This window comes from Eutrigla gurnardus (assembly GCF_963514095.1).
Source record: "Eutrigla gurnardus genome assembly, chromosome: 11".
Lineage (NCBI taxonomy): Eukaryota > Metazoa > Chordata > Actinopteri > Perciformes > Triglidae > Eutrigla > Eutrigla gurnardus.
The window spans coordinates 16,618,223-16,639,058 of NC_139925.1; the positions used below are offsets into that span (position 1 = coordinate 16,618,223).

At 42.4% G+C, this 20,836-nt stretch overlaps 1 protein-coding gene across 1 annotated transcript in view; it reads left to right on the forward strand.

The window, feature by feature from the left end:
• slc30a6 (solute carrier family 30 member 6) overlaps positions 1-20,836 on the forward strand; it is a 47,180-nt gene that overhangs the window by 4,685 nt on the left and 21,659 nt on the right. Inside the window, exons 4-6 of the mRNA XM_084020535.1 lie at positions 3,444-3,528; positions 17,475-17,517; positions 17,925-17,990. Of these exons, the coding sequence (XP_083876661.1) occupies positions 3,444-3,528; positions 17,475-17,517; positions 17,925-17,990 (194 nt within the window). The remainder of the gene's footprint in view (positions 1-3,443; positions 3,529-17,474; positions 17,518-17,924; positions 17,991-20,836) is intronic.

Genomic DNA, 20,836 nt, shown 5'->3' on the forward strand with positions numbered 1-20,836 from the left:
AGCAACATGTCAATCACAAGGTGGCCACGCCCTAGAGCACCTGCTTTATCATCTATTATTCTCTAAACGGGAACATAATTTATAAAATGGACATCATGCTGTATTGAAGAAGACTTGAAACAAGCAATTGAGACCCTAAACGCATGTTTACAGTGTTTACTGAGGTAATTAATCAAGTGGGAAGAGTAATTTTCTCATGGGCTTCCCTGCAATCTGACTTGTTTTTGCAATCGGATGAGTCGCCCCCTGATGGGCAGTAGAGAGAATGCAACCGTAAGGCACTTTTGCATCGGCTTCCCTTTTCCAAACCAGAGGTTGCTGCCTGGACGGCAGGCTGTTTACCATGCCTTCGAGCATGGTCATTAACCTCCTAGAAATCCACCTTCCCGCTGGTGGGTTAATAGGGTTTAAAGGGTTGGAAAGTTCCCACAACTTTAAACCCTGTTGACAGACATCTTTTTGAACCTCTTATGACTTAACTCACTCTTATGTGTAAAATGAGTAGGGTTCCCCTTCAATCTCCTGTTAAGATGTACAAAAACATACTAAGTAAACCTTAAGCAGAGGCAAGTTACTGACACTGCTTTTTATCAGATGAATTGACAGAAACACATTTTCGGAGCAGCACTGAGAATTCCAGTGCACTTTATTCACCATGTCTATCATCCATACTGTATGTGCGAAGTGTCTTGATGAAACCACCAGTCAGTCAGCAGAGGAAAGACATGACGGCAGGACAGAAGACTGAGAGGACCAGGCGTCATCTCAATTCCGCTGTAGCAACAGAGTTGCAAAACTTCTGTCTGCTTAAGCAGGCCGCCTTTGCCGCCGCTGAGTCATTATGTAAGTAGGTTTATTTTGAGAGGAGAACACTGCCACCCTGGAGACACTGAACCCCGACGGCTCCAATCTGAGGAGGATGGGTTTTTTTGTATTCTCATTGCCACCGTAAGCGAGCCGTGTCGGGGTGAAATTGCGACATACTGCAGATTTCAGTTTGGCCAAAAACTCTGACTAATCTCCTGCACGTACTGCCAGCCTGTTATGATGAGACGGACCTCTCCTCACTCTAACCTCTTTACTTCAGAGGCTAATATGAGTCACGCTTTTACTCACCATGATGACACACATTTCCCCGACGCTGGCCAATGATGCGGCAGCACGGCGCTCATCAATGATGTAATTAGGCCCGGCGTCAGCATGGGCTCCTTCTTTAATACAGTGCCTGGTGACTGAGGTGCTGCACGGGCGCTGCAGCTTTGTCATTCCGATGTCACATGTAACCTCAATATGCTGGCCACTGTCATGCAGCCAGACAGCTGGGGCGACGCCACCGACGGACAGACGGGGGCAGCAGAGCGTCAGGATTTAACAACTGTGCACTCCCCTCCAGGCGCTGAGTGTCTGTGAATGTGAAAGGGGGTTGGGAATGTTTTGGGCCAAGTGCTGTCTCTCTGTTTGCACACACAGACACATGCACACATGCATGCACACCCACACACAGACACTGTGGGTCTCCCATGCCTGTCGCTGGCTAGTGCTGTCACCAGACGCCCAAGTGCTGTCATAACACAGCACACCACAGTAATTGTAGATTTCACAGCACTCGGCGCTCTCCACCACGGCATATGACTCCAACACAAAGTGACAGGCCAGGGCACGCACGCACGCACGCACGCACGCACGCACGCACGCACGCACGCACGCACGCACGCACGCACACACACGTTTCCCTGTTCCATTTCTTGTTTCTCTTCCCTCTGACACACACACACACACACACACACACACACACACACACACACACACACACACACACACACACACACACACACACACGTTGACATCCAGGCTGATGGAGTAAGAACAGTGTTGAATGTGCTCCGATACAAACTGTATGGAGAAATTATTTTCTGTCTTTCTTTGCTGATTTGTCCAAAAGCTTAAACATATATTTGTGTTTTGTTGACAAATGACTTTTGGTCATTGTGGTTGTTGGATGTTTAATGATGATTTAAATCACTGATAAATTAAGCTAGATGCAACCTCTTTTTTAAACTATGTAATAGTCACATGGGTCACTTTGGAAGGCACAGACAAATAAATAATTTCTCAGTTAAGTAGGCTGTAATGATGTATTTCTATAATCCAGGAGTGTACTTAAATATAAAACATCTCCAGCCTTTCTTTAAAGGGGTTAAATCTTGGTCCGTCTTTCTCAGCACTAAGCCTATTTTCTGCTCTCTGGTTCTCTGGAAGTGACCTTCCCCTGAGCTGGTATTTCTGTTATGAACTGATTCAGACTGTAGTGACTGGTTCAGTCAGTGAATTCAACCAAATCCCCCAGGAAACAGCGGGTTGACCACAGGGCATGAAACTCACTCTGTATCCAGCAGCCAAAACCCTGCAGCTCCCAGTCGGTTTGTAGGTTTGGATTTAGATTAGGCAGCGGCTGGTCATCTGCCAGGGTGTCTGCTACATGAGGCTGACGGACAGCCGGGGAAACCCTGATCAGGAGAATACTGTTGTATGATATCTTCTGTGGCTCTGGAGGAGCTTTTATGTCATCACAGTTATGTTTGGGCTTGTGTTGGACATATTTAACAAAAGATGCAAACGTGTTGCATTATGGGATGTGTAGGATTCAGTATTTTTGGAGCTTGGCCCAATTTAGGGAGTAGTGATGAACTGCAACTAATCATCATCAATTAATCTGCACATACTTAAAAAATATATTATTATTACTTAAGATTATTAAAGAAAAAAACAGAGAGAGAAGCGATATCTTCAGATTGTTTTCTCCAACCCACAGTCCACAACCCAAGTATTTTGCTGTGATATAAAAGAGAGAAAAACAGAAATTGTAAATTTTCTACAAAATTTTTGACTAAATCCAATAATCTTGCTGCCTTACCAGGGTCTAAAAGTCAAGATATTTCAATCTCTGCTGCTTCAGTTTTGACAAAAGTAGAAAAGTAATGCTTGCTCATTCTGTGCTACAAGTCTTTCTTTTTTTCCACTACACTTCATTGTGTTCCTTTAACTATGAACTTCATGTACTGATTCTCAAAATTTTGATTTTATATCTGTGATTGGACTTATTCATCTAGTATCTGTTGTATTTTAATTTTGGCTTTTAGATTGTGTTTTTGTTACTTTCCACGTTCCATGAGGCTCTTGAAACTCAATTGATAGAGCAATTTTTTTTAAATCTCATAACGTTATGTCAGCCAATAGTTTCGAGGAGATCTTTCTCTATGGAGTGAATATTTTAAGCGTAAAAATAAACGTGTTTTTTCATGGAATTTTGAAAAGAAAACACGTACATAAGCATGTGCATAATGAATGACTGCAGTCGGGCCTCTAGCCAAAGTTTGAGCCAGTCTGCTCCTTTTTCTTATTGCTCTTTAATAGTCATTTTGTTTGCTTGTTGTCGTTTTCAGTCATGGACGATCCTGCTGTTCGGGGCTCTGAACCTGCTGTGTACCGGCTGTCTGCTGATGTGGTGCAGCTCCACCAACAGCATGGGTGAGCACGCACACACACACACACACACATATAAAACAAACACAGTGACAGATAGACACATGCAAACTGACACACAGAGACAGATGTACACAGAAAAAACCCCACTTTGAAACTCAGACACAGACATTAACAGGCGGAGATACCTGTCTACACAACGTAAACGCAGATTGAAGGGTACCCACGCTTTAACACACGCAGACAGAAGCACGAGAGTGTGTGCAGGCTGCAGCTTTAAGTACACACTGAACAAGTCTTAGGATGTGTGTTAGCAGTGTCGTCTCACCACAGGGGTTCAGATTGATCCTGCTCTTACTGCAGCTGGTGTGTTTGTGTGTCTGTTTGAGGGGGGGTCACCTCAGTCAAAATATGGCACTTTAAAGGGTGTTGAAGAAACGGAGTCCTTCACAGCGTCTGTTTTTACCCACTGGTGTTACAACACTGAGAATGCATCTGTCATATTGATGAGCATGCCCCCCCCCCCCCCCCCCCCCCCCCTCTCTCTCCAAATACACACAGCAGAGCAGGCAAATAACACATTTAAAAGGTATTTAACAGATACAACTCTGCTCATAGTTTTGACATTTGACACCCCGCATAAAGTGGTTTAAGTAATCTGGATAAACTGTTGGTTCTCTCCAGCCAGTGTGATCACCTGTTCACACTGGCTGTTTGTGGTTTTAAATGAGTATTTTATGATGATGATGTCCTGTAATGTGTTCAGAAGTTGTGGAAAATTCAGTTCAGTTCTATATAGAATAATAGTCAGTGGCACCCATAACTATCAGTGTTGGTCTGTGAGAGTGTCTGTGTTATCAAGTGGGTTGTGTGAGCAGTAGCAGCAGCACTTAGAACCATTTCTCTGCCTCAGTTGAGCTGTCCACTAGTTTCGCTCTAGACGATATGACAAGCTTATATTTAGGACGCTAAAACACACGCAAAGACAAGCACATCCAAATTCAAACTAGCATACACAGAGTGTATTTCAGTGATCGCAGGTATGCAAGGCTACAGGAGAACTGTGCAGATTTTACGATTCAAGAGGAAATGATTGATGTCAATTAATGTTGTGGGTAGTCAAATGTTGGGTCAGCTGGGATTTAGGAGGCACTGAGACGAGGCTTAGAGAGTAAACAGACGTCAGTTGGGTGTATCATCATTTAATTTGACTGTAAACATGCACTTATTTCAGTGCTGCCTGTCTCCCTGCCTGTCTAAGTGGTGAAAGTCCCTCATACAGCTGTGCAGTGAGACAGCTGTGCACTGAGACGCAGTGTTTATGGTCAGCGAGGCTCGTGTCTGCCACCAACATTAAATCCTCTCAGGGATAACATCACTCAGGAAAATGCTGCCACGAAAAAGAACAACATGCAACCTTATCCCAGCTCACCCGCTCTGCCTACAAATACTGCAGCATAAGCCACACACACACACACACACACACACACACACACACACACACACACACACACACACACACACACACACACACACACACACACACACGCACGCACGCACGCACACGCACACACACAGCGGTGGCGTCGGGTGTCGTGCAGACAGGAAGCGGAGGACAGAGGTATCGAACAAACCGGGGAAGGCGACCCCTCCGTCAATACTCGGGCCCCCAATGAGCACAACAGGAACAGACAGCGGCCCAATCTCAATACTGTCAGTCAGATTCCTACTCGTGTATAAAGTCTCCTCCACTCACACGATCACCACACCCGCATTCACACATTGGGTAGTCTGCCTGCTCATTTTACTTGAGGAGTTCTGTTTGTCCCTACATTTATCTGTCGGCTAGAGTTTGACGTTACACTTTTGGCAGGTGTTGAAAAGTCAAAATGTTACCTTGACGCATTAATAACAATGAAAAATTAACAAAACTTTTTTCTAGAATATCTATTAGGGCTGGGCGATTATATAAAAATCTGTTTACCCATCAGAGATACTGTTACTATCATAGTAACAATCCTTTTAGTATCTTAATGTTGGCAGTGTCACAACAAGAAAGACAGCTTCGAGACAGTATGTGATTTTTATGCAATCTTAGTGTGATGATGTAGTCTTTCAATTATTTAATATGCTGTATGAGCCGAATGGGAGCTATCCTGCTCCCTTATTTAATTCATTAACTATTTATCAATTAAGTTTCCATAAAATGTACTAGGGCTGCACAAAAAATCGTTAAAAAATTGCGATCTCGATTCACACATACACGTGATCTCATTTCTACACACAGCGATTCTGATCTGACCAATGATAGAACTACTACCATGCCTCTGCCAAAGCAGTGTTTTTTTGTTTTGTTAAAGTTCATCAGTGCAATAAACATTTTGTGGAAAGAGAATCGTGATCTCAATTCTAAGTAAAAAAATTGTGATTCACATTTTTTCCAGACTCGTGCAGCCCTAAAATGTACTATATTATTTTGTTTATTACTCAATAATGAAGGATTTTACTCATGTCCATCCTTAAAGCCAAAGTCAAAGCCATCTTACCCAGTTCCGAGTCGGACCTATAACATTATAACACTATGGGACATCAAGGAAACCAAAATGTTTTAAGAATTTATCTCTGCCTTGGGGGGCAGAACTATATCAAATGTAAATAATATATTTGGTATCTGAATTATACAATTTGAAAAATAAATCTGTTAAAATAGCCGATATTGAAGGAATTTAAGTTTTTTATGAGAAGGGCTGAAGGGCCGGTCTGCTCTGCTGGCGCATAAACATTCTCATTCACTCTTAAATCATAAATCCCACACACTGACAGTCTGATCACTGTGTTTCCATCGCTATATGTCCTTATATGTATGTAAAACTCTGTGTGCTGTATGTATGTTGGACAATATGTACATGCAACGCCTCCAGAGCATTTCCGCCTTGAGCATAAATGAAGCGTAACCTATATAAAAGTCTGTTCCTAACACGCGCACGCGCACACACACACACACACACACACACACACACACACACACACACACACACACACACACACACACACACACACACACACACACACACACACACACACACACATGTTCCAGGGTCTCATATGTACATACTGTACGCTGCCTGCTCTCTGCAGGAACACATGCATGGAAACACATACTCACACACTGCTTTGGCCTCATTAGGTCATGATGACCGGCTTAACAGACATCTAAATAAACATACATACCACACACATGTATGGCGGTAGAGACTGAGGCGGTTAACCCTTAGTTGACCCGTGAAGCTGCAGAAAGAGATAGTCAGAGGGCAGCTTATCCAGACCCACTGTTTCTGATCTCTCGCTCGCTCGCTCGCTCGCTCGCTATGTGTGTGTTAGTGTATGTGTGCGTGTGTACGTACATTAGTTAGGAGAACGTGGGACTAGAGTGCAGTATGTGTGTATGAATGTATCTTTTCCAGGCCACTGACTGTGGAGGGAACATGCTGCAGACTGTATTTACACGTATTTTCGAAGATTCGTGTTTACAGTGAAAAAGATGTTCATGTTCACAAACTAAAAATAGTGTTTCTTAAGTAGAACAATTCTGAGCGATTGACCTTATTAACTTATCCTACTTTTAAAGGGAAGTGTTTAATCGATCAAAAAGCTATACCACAGCTATTCATTATAAGCTTTAAATAACATATAGGAGCACAATTTATCCTCAGAACCTTTGCTATAACTTGGTGCTGGATATGTTAGAGCCCACTTCTTCTGACATGAATGCAGCATCTTTGCCACTTGGGGGCAGCAGATCCTTCTCAAAATGCTACATGCATATTATCACCTTACAGAATCGTTGACATTGGTTTGGTTTCGACCAAATCCTGTGAAGAATATCTGGGTATTTAGCTGCTAGATGTTCCTCTTTCTTCACCAGCTAATGTATGACTGCCTCTGTCTGCTCTTTGGTACTGACTATGGGTAGTTTACAGTGGGTTTATCAGAGCGTTTTCAATCAAAACTGCTGCCTGCTGCTGCTGGAAAATGGCTTCCTAAGAGTGAACAGTTAATTTGCTGTAAGCTAAGAGCTAAACGAGGCTAAAGCCCAGTGGGGCTTGGTGATTACTCACAGTGTGTACATCAGTGAAAGCGACACCTTTCCATATTCCAGTCATTCGATCCATTGTTGGTACAAATAGATTGATCAGTGCAGCTTTAAAATTAATGCAGTCTTGTAAAATGTGTTAATCAACAAGTGAGGAGGCATGATTTATTTAATGATTAGTTTGTATCCGTATCTTTTTACCAAGGCCCATTCTTCACTTCCTCTTCCAACATTTGGTCCTGAGAGACCATATAGTCAAAGACAATAACACTATGTTCATGTCATAGTGTGACTCTAAATTGCCCCTCCAAGTGGTAATTACCAGCTGTGTGCTGTGTTGTGTGGACCAAAAGGCTTGCATTGGAATTGTAGTGTAAAACTTTTCTTTATGAATGGTCCGACTGATGCAACCAGGAGAGCAGAGGCTTTGTTTGACACAGATGAAGTTCATGAGTTTCTTAGGTTCCAACGTTCTTCCTCTGTTCAGAGACTGGAACTTTTAAGTTCTTTCTTGTTCTACATAAGTGAATAGAAAAGGAAGTCTTTAAACTGATCCTGACTCCTCGCTCACGTCTTTTCCCTCAATTCACCTGACGCTCTGTTGTGTGTGCATGTGTGTGCGTGCGTGTGTGCATGCACGCCCCTAAGTGCTGTTTAAGCAGAGCTGTTGTTGCACTGTTGCCGAAACATAAGCTTATGATGATTCTACAGAAGTGTGTGTGTGTGTGTGTGTCTGTGTGTGTCATGCTGGTCCTCTCGTATCAAATTGTGCAATGGACAACCAGATCAGCTTTCAGCCTCTTACAAAGCAAAGACATCAGCTTTTTGTCTCACTGTACCACACACACACACACACACACACACACACACACACGCGCGCGCACACACACACACAGGCGCGCACACATGCACATGCACACGCACACACACACACACACACACACACACACACACACACACACACACACACACACACACACGTTAGCAGTTTAAGGATCTGTCTGTCCATTTGCCTGTTGTCTGTTTCCTCACCCCCCACACTCACAGACAACCTCTTTGTGTTACTAAAACCCCCTCTCGTTCTGACACACACACACACACACACACACACACACACACACACACACACACACACACACACACACACACACACACCCTCAGGACTTTCACCTTAACTCACCTCACTCTCTTTCCTGTCTCTCACCTCTGTCTGTCTCTATCACTCGTTCACCTGACCCCACACTCCTGTCGCCTCCCCTCCTCCCATCTGATAGGATGGACTGACTGTCTTCCATCTCCAGTGCGTGCATGCGTGCGTGCGTGTGTGTGTGTATCTAATAGGGTTGTCACGATACCAGAATTTCAGTAGTCGATACCAATACCTGTGAATTTCCACAATTCTCGATACTAATTCGATACCACAATTTAAAAAAAAAACAACATGACCCATGTACTTTTAAATTCACTAATTTATTGAAAACTGCTTCAAACTGTCAAGTATTTAACACCACTGTGCTTTAAGATCTTTTTGCACAGAATTAAAATTGCAGTACCAGCTGCCAACAGACCTATAGCCATCCAGTATAAAAACAAACAATACTGTGCTTATAAGGCACTTTTTGCATGTCGGCTTGTTTGAATCAAGAATTGCTCCGGATTCATCCGCCTCGAATGCAAAATATTTCCACACGCGACTCTTAGCACCTGTCTTGTCGACGAGCCGACGTGTTGTGCTTTCGCTCCCACCTGCTGAAGCCATTTTTTTCGAAGACGGCAAGTTTTCTTCTTCAGCGCCGCTTACTGCTCTGTGCTGCTCACACGCGTATACTGCCCCCGTCAGTTCCGCCAAGAATCGACACGGCTCGCCCAGTGAAAAGTTGTATATTCGGTTCTGACGATACCAGAAAAAAGCAAGTATCAAATTATTTTTTTCGTGTCGGCATCGAATTGGTACCGAAGTATCGGTTCTTGTGACAACCCTAGTGTGTAAACCTTGATATTTATGTCCCTTTACACATTGTGGTTTTGACTGATCTGGACACAGTATAAACCGCGGGGAAATATACAGACAAGACAATATGAGATCTCTACAGAGCGTTGAATGATGTAATCAACAAATCTGTTAAAACTGAGTTCGTCCCAAAAGAAAATGCAAAAGCACCACTTTAAATCTTGTGTTCATCAGAGATGTGCTCATAAGTTTCTTGGAAATACGTAATTCGGCATTAAAAAACGTAACAATATTACTAATTGGCGAAAGAAATCATAGAAGACTTAAGGCGGGTCCACACCGGACCGAAAATCGGCATCTTTGAGAGAGTCGGCGTCCGTGACATGAGTCTCCTTGGTGTGGTCGCTCGAATCGGCCCACGTCGGCGTTCATTTCAGCCGATTCAAATGTGTAATCCGCCATTCGAGTCGGCCATATTAAGTAGCCCGACTTCATTTACCGACGCGAGTCGGGCAGTCGGTGCGGTGTGGACCCGCCTTAAGACCAAAACAACCAACTAGTTGACTAATTCCCTAAGATGGGGCAGCACTATAACCAATGTTTAGTTGTGACCCCTTGTGTGACCCTTATTTCAGGTTACGGTTGAAGTGTGAAATTGAGTTATTAGCAATTAAAACAACCATTTTTTTAAAGAGGTGAAAGTAATCCTGTATTTCAGAAATAGAAATAGTTGTGTGTACATTTTTTCTCCCAGCAATATTATTGATCAGGTATTTAGTGTATTGTATCATTTTGTTTATTAAGCAGTGTATGAATGCGCGTGTGTGTGCGTGCATGTGTGTGTGTGTCCGTCTCCAGCTGTTGTTCGGCCCAGAGCAGCATTGAGAAACCAGGTCAAGTGTCTACTAAACACACCTCCTCCTCATCCTCCTCTCCTTCTTCGTGGTTCTCCCCTCCTTTTCATTTTTCTCCTCCTCATTGGAGATAGAGAGGGTTGTGTTTGTGTGTGTGTGTGTGTGTGTGTGTGTGTGTGTGTGTGTGTGTGTGTGTGTGTGTGTGTGTGTGTGTGTGTGTGTGTGTGTGTGTGTGTGTGTGTGTGTGTGTGTGTGTGTGTGTGTGTGTGTGTGTGTGTTGAAGGAGCGAGATATGCGTTTAAAGACAATTTTACCTGTGGGAAGGAGACAGACACTAGACAAACTGGCATGAAAATGTGATATTTCTGACTATGATCTACAAAACATTGTATTGCATTTGTCATGAACTGGAGAGAGAATTCATCAAAGGGTCGAAGTCAAAAAGTGAAATAATGTATTCAATAAATTAAATACAAAACAAAACATTGTGTAACATCAGTGGCGTGTTAATGTGTCAGGGTAAGAGGAATAGTCTATGAAGATGCTAGAAGAATAGAGACCGTTTGGGAGCAGAGAGAGAGAGCGAGGCAGACAGAACTGGCCAGCTTTGTGGCCTGCAAGCTCATATATTATGTCATTTCTTTAGAATATCTTTATTGTTGCATATATGACATGAGAATAGACAATGGACGGTGAGTAATAAAATACACAAAAGAATTAATCATACAAAAATGCCAATATAATATCGGAAACACTGAGAAAACCACCAAAACAACAGAACTATGTGAATAATGTGAGGTGCGTGCGTGCGTGCGTGCGTGCGTGCGTGCGTGCGTGCGTGCGTGTGTGCGTTCGTGCGTGTGTGCGTGCGTGCGTGCGTGTGTGTGTTTGTTGTCCCCAGGCCCTTAATGTTCCTGTGTGTCAGAACACAGCTGGTGAAGCAGTCCATCCCAGGGGGCCTTCAGTACAGCCAACTCACACTCACAGTAATGCTGTGTATGTGTGTGCCTGTGTGTCTGTGTGTTTGTGTGCGTGTGTTTGTGTGCCCGTGTGTGTGTGATCAGCTTCTCTTACTGCCTATACAGCCACCACATGTGCTTTTGCTCTCAGTACGTCTCGATCACCTAAACACACTGTCTGTGAATCTGCTCCCCTGGGATCCTGCCGTTTAAGGGGCAATCCACTTGGGCTGCCTGTAACGATCATTTTATCTGTGTTTCACGGCCTTCTCCTGCCTCTGACTAGGGCTGGGTGATATGGCTGGAAACTTGTATTAAACATTTATCAATACTTCCTGTGAAAAATACAGAAATACTAAAACATGATGGAAACATCATTCAGCCAAGCATATCTTTAAAACAATATGAATTATTCCATTTATCTTTTAGTGCTTCATGACATCTCAATCTGCAAACTGCTGCTTACCCACTCGACTACATGATACAGACGTGGGTAACTCAGTTAATGTAGCCAATGTATGCACCACTATTTGATTTTTATTGGAAAACAACACATATATAACTATCGAGGATATAAAATGAATACAAAATGCTTATTATTCCTAAATTAAGGATGAAGTGTTCATAACATCTGAGAATATTCGGCCAGTGAGAACTGATCAGCTACTCTGAAACATGCATGAAAGATGCAGGGAGGATTCAACATACCACCACTTAATTTTCCTAATGGCAGTTTTGCTTTAACAGATGATGTTATATTGATTATCACCGGCAGGGTGGGGGTTGCAGGGTACAGGGTCGGGGCACAGGGGGCATGATGACAGGATGGGTATAGCGCCGTGTTTGGTTTAACATATCACTGCCAGCTGCCCTTCAAATCCCACGTGGAGGTACGAGAATCCATTTTACTTCGGTCTGGTTTCATATCGACAGAAGTTGCTTGTCATATGAGAGAATGACAAGCTGTCGGAGTGGCCCACAGTCACCAGGGAGCGTGTATGCGTTAACCATTTGTAGACATGCTTGTTTTTCTATACGCATGCTTCCTCATACATATGTGTGTTCAGTGTTTGGAAGAGCATTTGAGATCGAGGGCTTTTGTTCCTACAGATCCTCCTGAGCTTTGGAGGACACCACTTATAATCCAAATAAATAACATAACAACTTAAAATGGCAAATCATTCTGTAAAATCTTTATTGTCAATGGTTCCTTGTGTATAAGGAAAGATTGTCTTGTTGATGTTTTTAAGAAGAAATGGAAGAACATAAAAAAAGTGTACAGCCTTACGTGAAGTAGCATTCATCCAAAAGTCAAAGATCTCTGGTACATTACCTTCAGCTATAGAGAACGTTTAATGGCGTCCCTGAGGGGGAAAAATATATATAATGCAGTTTAATTACTACTTTTATGATGATTTATGGGCCACCCTTTTCAGTCAAATCCCGGTGGTCCTTGAGTTTTTCTGGAAGAATACTTATAAAGTCCTTAATTTGCATTTTCTTGTCTGCAACCACATCAACAGTAGTTTTAAGTTAAGTCTGTCTGGGCTTTTCAATTGTAAGCATTTTATAATAATAATAATGATTATAAAAATATAATATTATCAATTCTAATAATATAATTAATCAAACTCAATAACTACTCATTTAGGGGCTCAATATACTTGTGTGATCACCTCAATTTAGCCACGTACTTAATTTACTTCATTTCCATAATAGGGTGTGACTGTGTAGTGTTCTGTCTATTTATGTGTGTGTTTGCATTTTAATATTAATTAAGTGTGTGTGTGTGTGTGTGTGTGTGTGTCTGTGTGTGTGTCTGTGTGTGTGTGTGTGTGTGGCCGGCCCTCAGGTCTAGTCTCATGTTTCTCCCTCAGTGGTCAGCAGTGTCAGCGCTGGGCAGTGTTCCCAGTCTCTTCGTCATCTTCCTCCTCCTCCTCTCACTAGTTCATCTGTTCCTCCTCTACCGTCTGTGACTCCTCACTTCCTTCTCCTTCCTCCTTTTCTCACTAGTTCCTCTGTTCCTCATCTTCCTCCTCTCACTCCTCACCTCCTTCTTCCTTCTCTCACTAGTTCCTCATCTTCCTTCTCTCACCCCTCACCTCCTCCTCTCCATCATTCCATCCTTCTCTCACTGGCTCATGTGTTCCTTCTCTTCCTTCTCTGACTCCTTACCTCCTCCTCCCACATCCTCCTTCTGTCACCAGTTTCTCTGTCCCACATACTCCTTCTTTCACCACCTCTTCTTCTTCCTCCCCTATATATCACTCCATCCTTCTCTCCCTGGTTCATCTGTTCCTCCTGGTCCTCCTCAGCCCCTCCTCCTCCTCTGCCCTGGAGAGCCGCCTCACCACAGCAGTTCAGGCGTTCAATAGAAGCTTTTAGTTTACATCTGCAGAGCTGACCTGACACCACGACCCTGTGTGTGTGTGTGTGTGTGTTCTGGGTCTCAGTTTACTGTTTACCGGAACCAGTGAGACTAAGCTGCTATGCTGTGGTTGGCACATCCAGCTCATTCTGTATGCGTGTCTGATTCAGTGTGAGTGTGTGTGTCCTGGATTTGTGTGTGTGTGTCTTTTGCGCTTGCGTGTGTGTGTGTGTTTAGCTCTCAGGCAGTTTTAAAGGAAGCATTCCGATTCTTTACTTAGGTAAAATTACTAATACCACACTGTAAAATGACTCTGTTACAAGTAAAACATGTCCCTGTGGGTATTTTATTGTCTATTCTATAATTCTATTCATTTTTATCAAGTTATGAATAGTCATGCACTTATGTAAAAACAAGATTTTACTGTTAGGTTTAATCAATCAAAATAGTTAAATACATTTTCTGTGAATTGTACCTGTTACAATGTAATTGGTTATATTCCACCACCTCCCTCAGGTGTGTCTGTGTGTGCGTGTGTGTGCGTGTGTGTGTGTGTGTTTGGGCTGCTCATCTGCAGACAGCATTAAATATTCATCCTCCTGCTCGTATTTCTCCTCTCATCTGTCTATCCCCCTCGCTTCCTCCCTTTCTTGCTGCCTCCTTTCTTTTTAAATCCTTGCTCTTCTTTCGTCTTTCTTTCTTTTGTTCTCTGCCTTTTTTCCAATTGTTAGCAGTCTAAAAGGAAATGAACAGTTCAAGAAGGGCTGTAGAAAAGATAACGGTATATAAAATGAAGCTAAAGTAACTACATTGTAAAAGAAGAGTGAGCGGTGTGACAAACTTCTTCTCCTCTCCTCTATCGATCATATCTGAAAACAAACGCAGGGATACGATTCAGTCCTTCTGTTCTGGGTATTGAGTTCAGGTCCTGGGGGGCAACTGTGTGTGTGTGTGTGTGTATGTGTTGTGTGTGTTGTGTGTGTGTCTTATGTCTGTGCATGTGTTGAGAAGATGTCTACATTTCTGTGTGGTCGGTGTGTGTTTTTGGTTTGTTTGTAACTGTTTATGGTGTGCATCATATTCTCTGATCACACTGTTGCATGTGTGTGTGTTTGTGCGTTTGACAGACAAGATTATGTCCCGTCTGCACTGTTTGCTGCTCTGGTATCACATCCACACGTCCTCTGGGTGTCAGTGTTTGTAAGCAGGAGACTTATAAAATAATTGAACCGGGTTCTCTCTCTCTGTCTGTGTGTGTGTGTGTGTGTGTGTGTCTGTGTGTGTGTCTGTGTGTCTGTGTGTGTATATGTAAACCTATCTGAGCACAGCGAGGGGGAAATATCAGCCCAGGAATTGATTTGGTGTGGCCCATTTGAGGGTCACTGTGATGTCAGCGTTTGTTTTATTATTGCTTTTATTGTCTGCTGCTTTTAATTCAACACAACTCGATGACATCAAACTTCATCGATTCCTGTGGGTAGACGAGCTCCTGCATATCAAAATAACAACAGGACACAGCAAAGTGACTTTAAACAGTATGTAGAATTTTAGGCATCAAACACAATAGAACTAATAATTACAAATTGAAAGTTAAATCTACATTGCTCTGAGTGAAGTATTGATTGTTGTATTCCACTGCATGCGTCTCAAGGCTACTTCTCAGGCTGGTTTAAATGTTATATTTAGCAAGAAATACAAGAGCAGCCCTGTGAGACTTTACTCTATTTAGCTTGGAAACATTGCCTTATGGTCGGTAAACACAAAGTACAGCCGAGGCTGATGGGTATTTGGCCACGAACCATTTTAGACAACAATAAAATATCCTGATGATGGCGCTAAATGAAAAGTCAGAAGATTCACCAAAGTTATTACAAATCAAATCAAAGGTCTGAAGCACATTTTGTCAAGGTCCAGCTACAGCTAATGCTAATACTGCTTATAGTTTGACTTCAGCATCTTCAGTGAATGACTGCGTCAAAATCACTCCCCAATGATACAAATACCTTTTAAGTTTGAATGACTTGTGTCTACTTCAGCTGGCCGGCTGGTACCACCATCGCTGAAATCAAACAAATGTCGCTCAGCAAAGTCCAGACTCTTCTCTGTTCTGGTCCTCAGTGGTGGAACGAACTCCCGACCAATGTCAGGACAGCAGAGTCACTGCCATCTTCCGAAAAAGGCTCAGGACTCACCTGTTCAGACTTCACCTGACTCTACATAGCATGACCCACTAACAAAAAGTTATTTTCCTTTTGAGTAGTTGTATAATTACACTTATGCAACTCTATGCATGCTTGTGAAGGGGCAAAGTGATAATGACTTATTTTTCCTCTCTATGGTATAATATTTTATATATTCATGACGAAATAGGCAAGCCTGTTGCCTTAGATAGCTACCTTACTTACTTACTACTATAACTGCTTTATCCCCAGTGTTGGGGATTGTCTCTCTCAGTCCTTCACTTTCTCTCTATCTGCCCGTCTGTATAAATCACCCTGTCTTCTCTCTCTCTCTGCCCGTCTCTCCGTCGCAAACTCTCGGTCCATCCCTCTGCCTGTCGATGTGTCACTCAGTCTCAGTCCTGCTTCTTGTCTCTCTCTCTGCTCCTTTGTTTCTCCGGGTGTTTGCCGTGGGCCTCTCTGTCAGGATTACATGGCGTCAGGTTGGCCAACATGGACGCTGGTGGTGGGGAAACAAAATGTTCCTCCCGGCATAAAGCTGCGCTAATCCGCTCTCCTCATCCCCCACAGCAGAACCTGATTACAGAAAGCTGGTCGGCAGGCATTAAGACAGACAGGCAGGCAGACCGATCAACAGACAGCCAGGACAACACAGAATCTCTCTGCAGCTCGCTGGTTAACTGACTGATTAGTTTATTGGCTTGTTGGCTCACTGACTAATTAACCTCCTGACTTTGCTAACTGACCCTTCAGCTTACCTGGCTGATTGGCTGCCGTCCAGTGGAGTGAAAGCCTGGCTGACTATGTGCCGGCTGGATTCAGTGATTCACTCACTAACTTGATTTAGTAGCCAACAGAAAAGCTTGTTGGCCAGTTATCTAGTCAAGTAACTGTTACATTTCAGTAAATCAATAGATAAGCATTCTGTTAGAAAGGTTTTGAGTCACCTTCATGGTTCTTTTGTAGGTTGTGGGTTCTGGACAGTGACCTTACATGTTGTCACTGACATGATAACAAAAACACAATTTACATTATTTTATTTTAATATTTTTTCAAATTTGGATATTAGCTTGATTCGTTTATTCAAGGTTTTCCAATGACAGTCTGATGTACTGTTCAGGGTTACATTGACAATTTCCTCATATTTCAACTTTCATGAAAAATTTGTATTGTTAATGCTAGAATTTAAGTCACTCCACTTTTATTAATAAGTGTTACTAATATTGTCCTTCTCTGTCATACATGTCAGTATTTGATGCAAATCAATCAAATATAAAACATTCTTTCCTATATGGGGAATTAACATTTCCTACTTATTCAAGTTATTTGTTTCTTTATCACTTTCATTTTAAACATGTTCAACGTTTTTCCTCCTGTGTGCATCTGTATCCTACATTCAAAACAGTCAAATAATTTAGTCCCACAACCGCAGATAAAACCGCGTCCTTTTGGATGATGTCGATCATGGTACACCATCAAAATGATGAAATAACTGATCGAATATCTGTCTTGGTTTTTATAGTTCCAAGACCATAAATCATTGTGAATTTGAATTTGAAAGGTCTTTGTTTCTGTTGTCATTTCAGCCTTAACTGCCTACACGTACCTCACCATTTTCGACCTGTTCAGGTGAGTGTGTTCTGCATTTAAATTCATCATATCAGACTGCTTTTCAAATATGTTTGTCTATTTTAGACCAAACAAACAAATAATTTGCAGATTTATAAAAATATTCTTTACCCATGTATAGTTACTTTTGGAGTGTTACAAATGAGAAACAATGAGATGTGAGATAACACTCGGTCTGCTCACCTCGGCTGAGGTTTGGTGTTTTGATGGAGAATTTCCACTCATGAAAAATTAATTCTGAGAGAATAATGAATAAAAGATAAATTAAAGAAGTGAACTTTAGCTGACCTCTCTGTTGTTTCTTTGTCTTCATTGTCTACCATTTGTGTCTCACTGACTCTTATTCACTCTTCTGCTATGTCTTTTATCTCTAATCTATTTGATCTTTCCCTCTACTTCCTCCGCAGTTTGATCACATGTCTCATCAGTTCCTGGGTGACCATGAAGAAACCAAGTCAGGTCTACTCGTTTGGGTGAGTTCCCCATAATCATCTGTCATCTATATCTATATCGGTAGATTTTCAGTCAAAGCTCCATCTGTTTGTTTATGTGCTCTTGTTCACTGTTGTCACATAAGCTCACGCACGCACGCACGCACGCACGCACGCACGCACGCACGCACGCACGCACGCACACACACACACACACACACACACACACACACACACACACACACACTGTAAACACAGATGTAGCATCGACAGAAAAGCATCAGAAAAATGGCTCAGCCAAGCTGCCGATAAACACACTGCTAGTTATGTGTGTGTGTATGTGCTTGTGTACCTGTGTGTGTGACATTGAACTGGCCAAACAGTATTTGCAGCTCACAGGTGAACTCTGAACTTGAGGTGTGGAAGAGCGGTGATCGAGTAGAAATCTGCTTTTGAGCTTTACTTGGTTCCCATAATACCTCTCTCTGTGTGGGCTTGTACTTGACTTGACATCTGTGCATGCATTTGTTCAGTTGAGCGTATTGTGTGTGTGTGTGTGTGTGTGTGTGTGTGTGTGTGTGTGTGTGTGTGTGTGTGTGTGTGTGTGTGTGTGCGTGTGCGTGTGTGCGTGTGCGTGTGTGTTTTAATGTATTACCAGCACCAATGGCTGCCCTTAATAACCAGTAGCAGCTTCCGAGTCCTTAAAACCCTATAGCAGTTCTAAGTTGCTCATTTCAACACGAGTACCACCTTGCAAGGAAATTCCTGTTATGTTGTCATAAAAGGACTCAACTTCTGAGTTTCACAACACGGACCTTCGACATTTTGTTTGTTTTTTCCCATCATCCTCATCATCATCAAGTGCTGAAAAACAGGAAATTATTTAGCCGAGATGGTAACCTTGTTGTTTACTGTGACTTGTCCCTGATTAATTACAGCAAGACAAATTTACATGTGATATATCTATCCCTTCTTTCTTCTTAATTAGACTAACCATGATGACATGTCATTAAACCAGAAGCATCACTCATCTCTATTTTTTGGAGGCAGTCTTTATTTCAGGAGTGGACATTCGCCACTCTAAACTACTGTGCTGTATTCACACTATTGAGGACGACACAGGTGATGATATGAGTCAGTATTCAGGAGACGGCAGGTTTTCTATGTGGCGCCTCTATAGATTAACTACAAGCTGTTGGAGAAGCAGAGCGTGACCTTTTGACCCAGCAGCATGGAAGCGATCAAGCCAAAGTGTGTGTGTGTGTGTGTGTGTGTGTGTGTGTGTGTGTGTGTGTGTGTGTGTGTGTGTGTGTGTGTGTGTGTGTGTGTGTGTGTGTGTGTGTGTGTGTGTGTGTGTGTGTGTGTGTGTGTGTGTGTGTGTCTCTCCATCCTGCAGTCCTAGTCAACATGGTGAACATAGACAACCTATTAACCTGTAGGTGTCTGTTCATGGGCTCATCTATTGAACAAATGGTCTCTCTAGCTATTTCATAGCAAGCTTCTCTTGAGACACACACACACACAGAACCTCAAACCTACAGACAGTACATCCTGTATGCCGTGGCCCCACACACTGAAATGTCGTGCCAGTGAGACGGTTATGTTCCTATGGGACAACATACTGTACCTGTCATGCAAGTTGCGATTATCTATCTTATTTGAAATTCCTCTTTTGATTGTGGTTGATGTTGTAGGGCTACCTAGCTCATTAGCTGCTGAGCTGTGACAGAGCTACAGAGTGTGTGAGAGAGAACAGAGCATTCGTATCTCATGTCGTTATAGTATAATTTAGGCTACTGTGTTTGAGAGAGAGAGCGAAAGAGACCACATTCCGTTTATCACATGTCATCGGTTGTGTATGCAGTTGTTTGGGCTTTTTGAAATTGGGATGGCAATTTTCAACATTTTCGCACCTTTCTATAGACTCAGCAAAGACTTGATTAATCAAGAAAGTAGTACTGCAAATCAATAATGAAAACAAATTGCCAGATCAATGCAATAGCATGGAACATTTGATCAAAAATTTGATTCAAATTTTTTCACCTGCAGACAAAATGTAACATTTGAAACAGCCTAGCTTCAGATTGTTTTTGTTAAGAGCAACTTCAAGTTGTATGAGCAAAAAAATCAATGGTGCACTGAGCTCTACAGGTAGATCTATGGTTGTATCTTGTCAAAAAAAAGCTTGGTGTGTACTTATTTGATGCATATATTCTTTAATACCCTGTTATAATGTGAATCTATTGTAGGAGTCAAACCCAGATGAAGTACAACGGTTGAATGAAACCTGCACTTTTGGAAAAGATCTAAAACTTCTTGAATGCACCCTCACTGTATTGATGTCTGTTGTTTTATTTTTTCGTAGTACTTTTAAGTCCTCCCTTCTTCTTCTCCCTCCGCATGTGTGTTGACACACATGTAATAATATGCTGCTGTAGTGCGGCAAACTATGAGGTCATTGAATGCCAATGTCAGGTTTAACCCCTATTAGCCCAGCGAACCAGTCACTGAGACAAGCTGCTCAGCCTGAACAGACTGTGACAGGATCGACCCTGTGACCTAATGATGAGGGCAGGGGGTCGGCAACAGTTCAGCCAATACTGGCATTTTGTTAGCGTCATCTGCATGTATTTAGTCTCACGTAAGTTTGACATTTATTTAAATAAATGCTCATTTATGAACATTTACATTAACATTTATTTCTATAAATATTGAATAATTAATCCTTGTGAAAGAATTGTTTGCAAATTTGAAATGAGTACTGTTTTACTTGCTGACTGACTCCCCATTTTTGAAACACGCTGACTGACTCCTCATTGTTGAAACACGCATGCATGAGTGTTGAACAGTGGTTGCAGAAGAAGGCTAAAGCTGTTGAACTGTTGCTA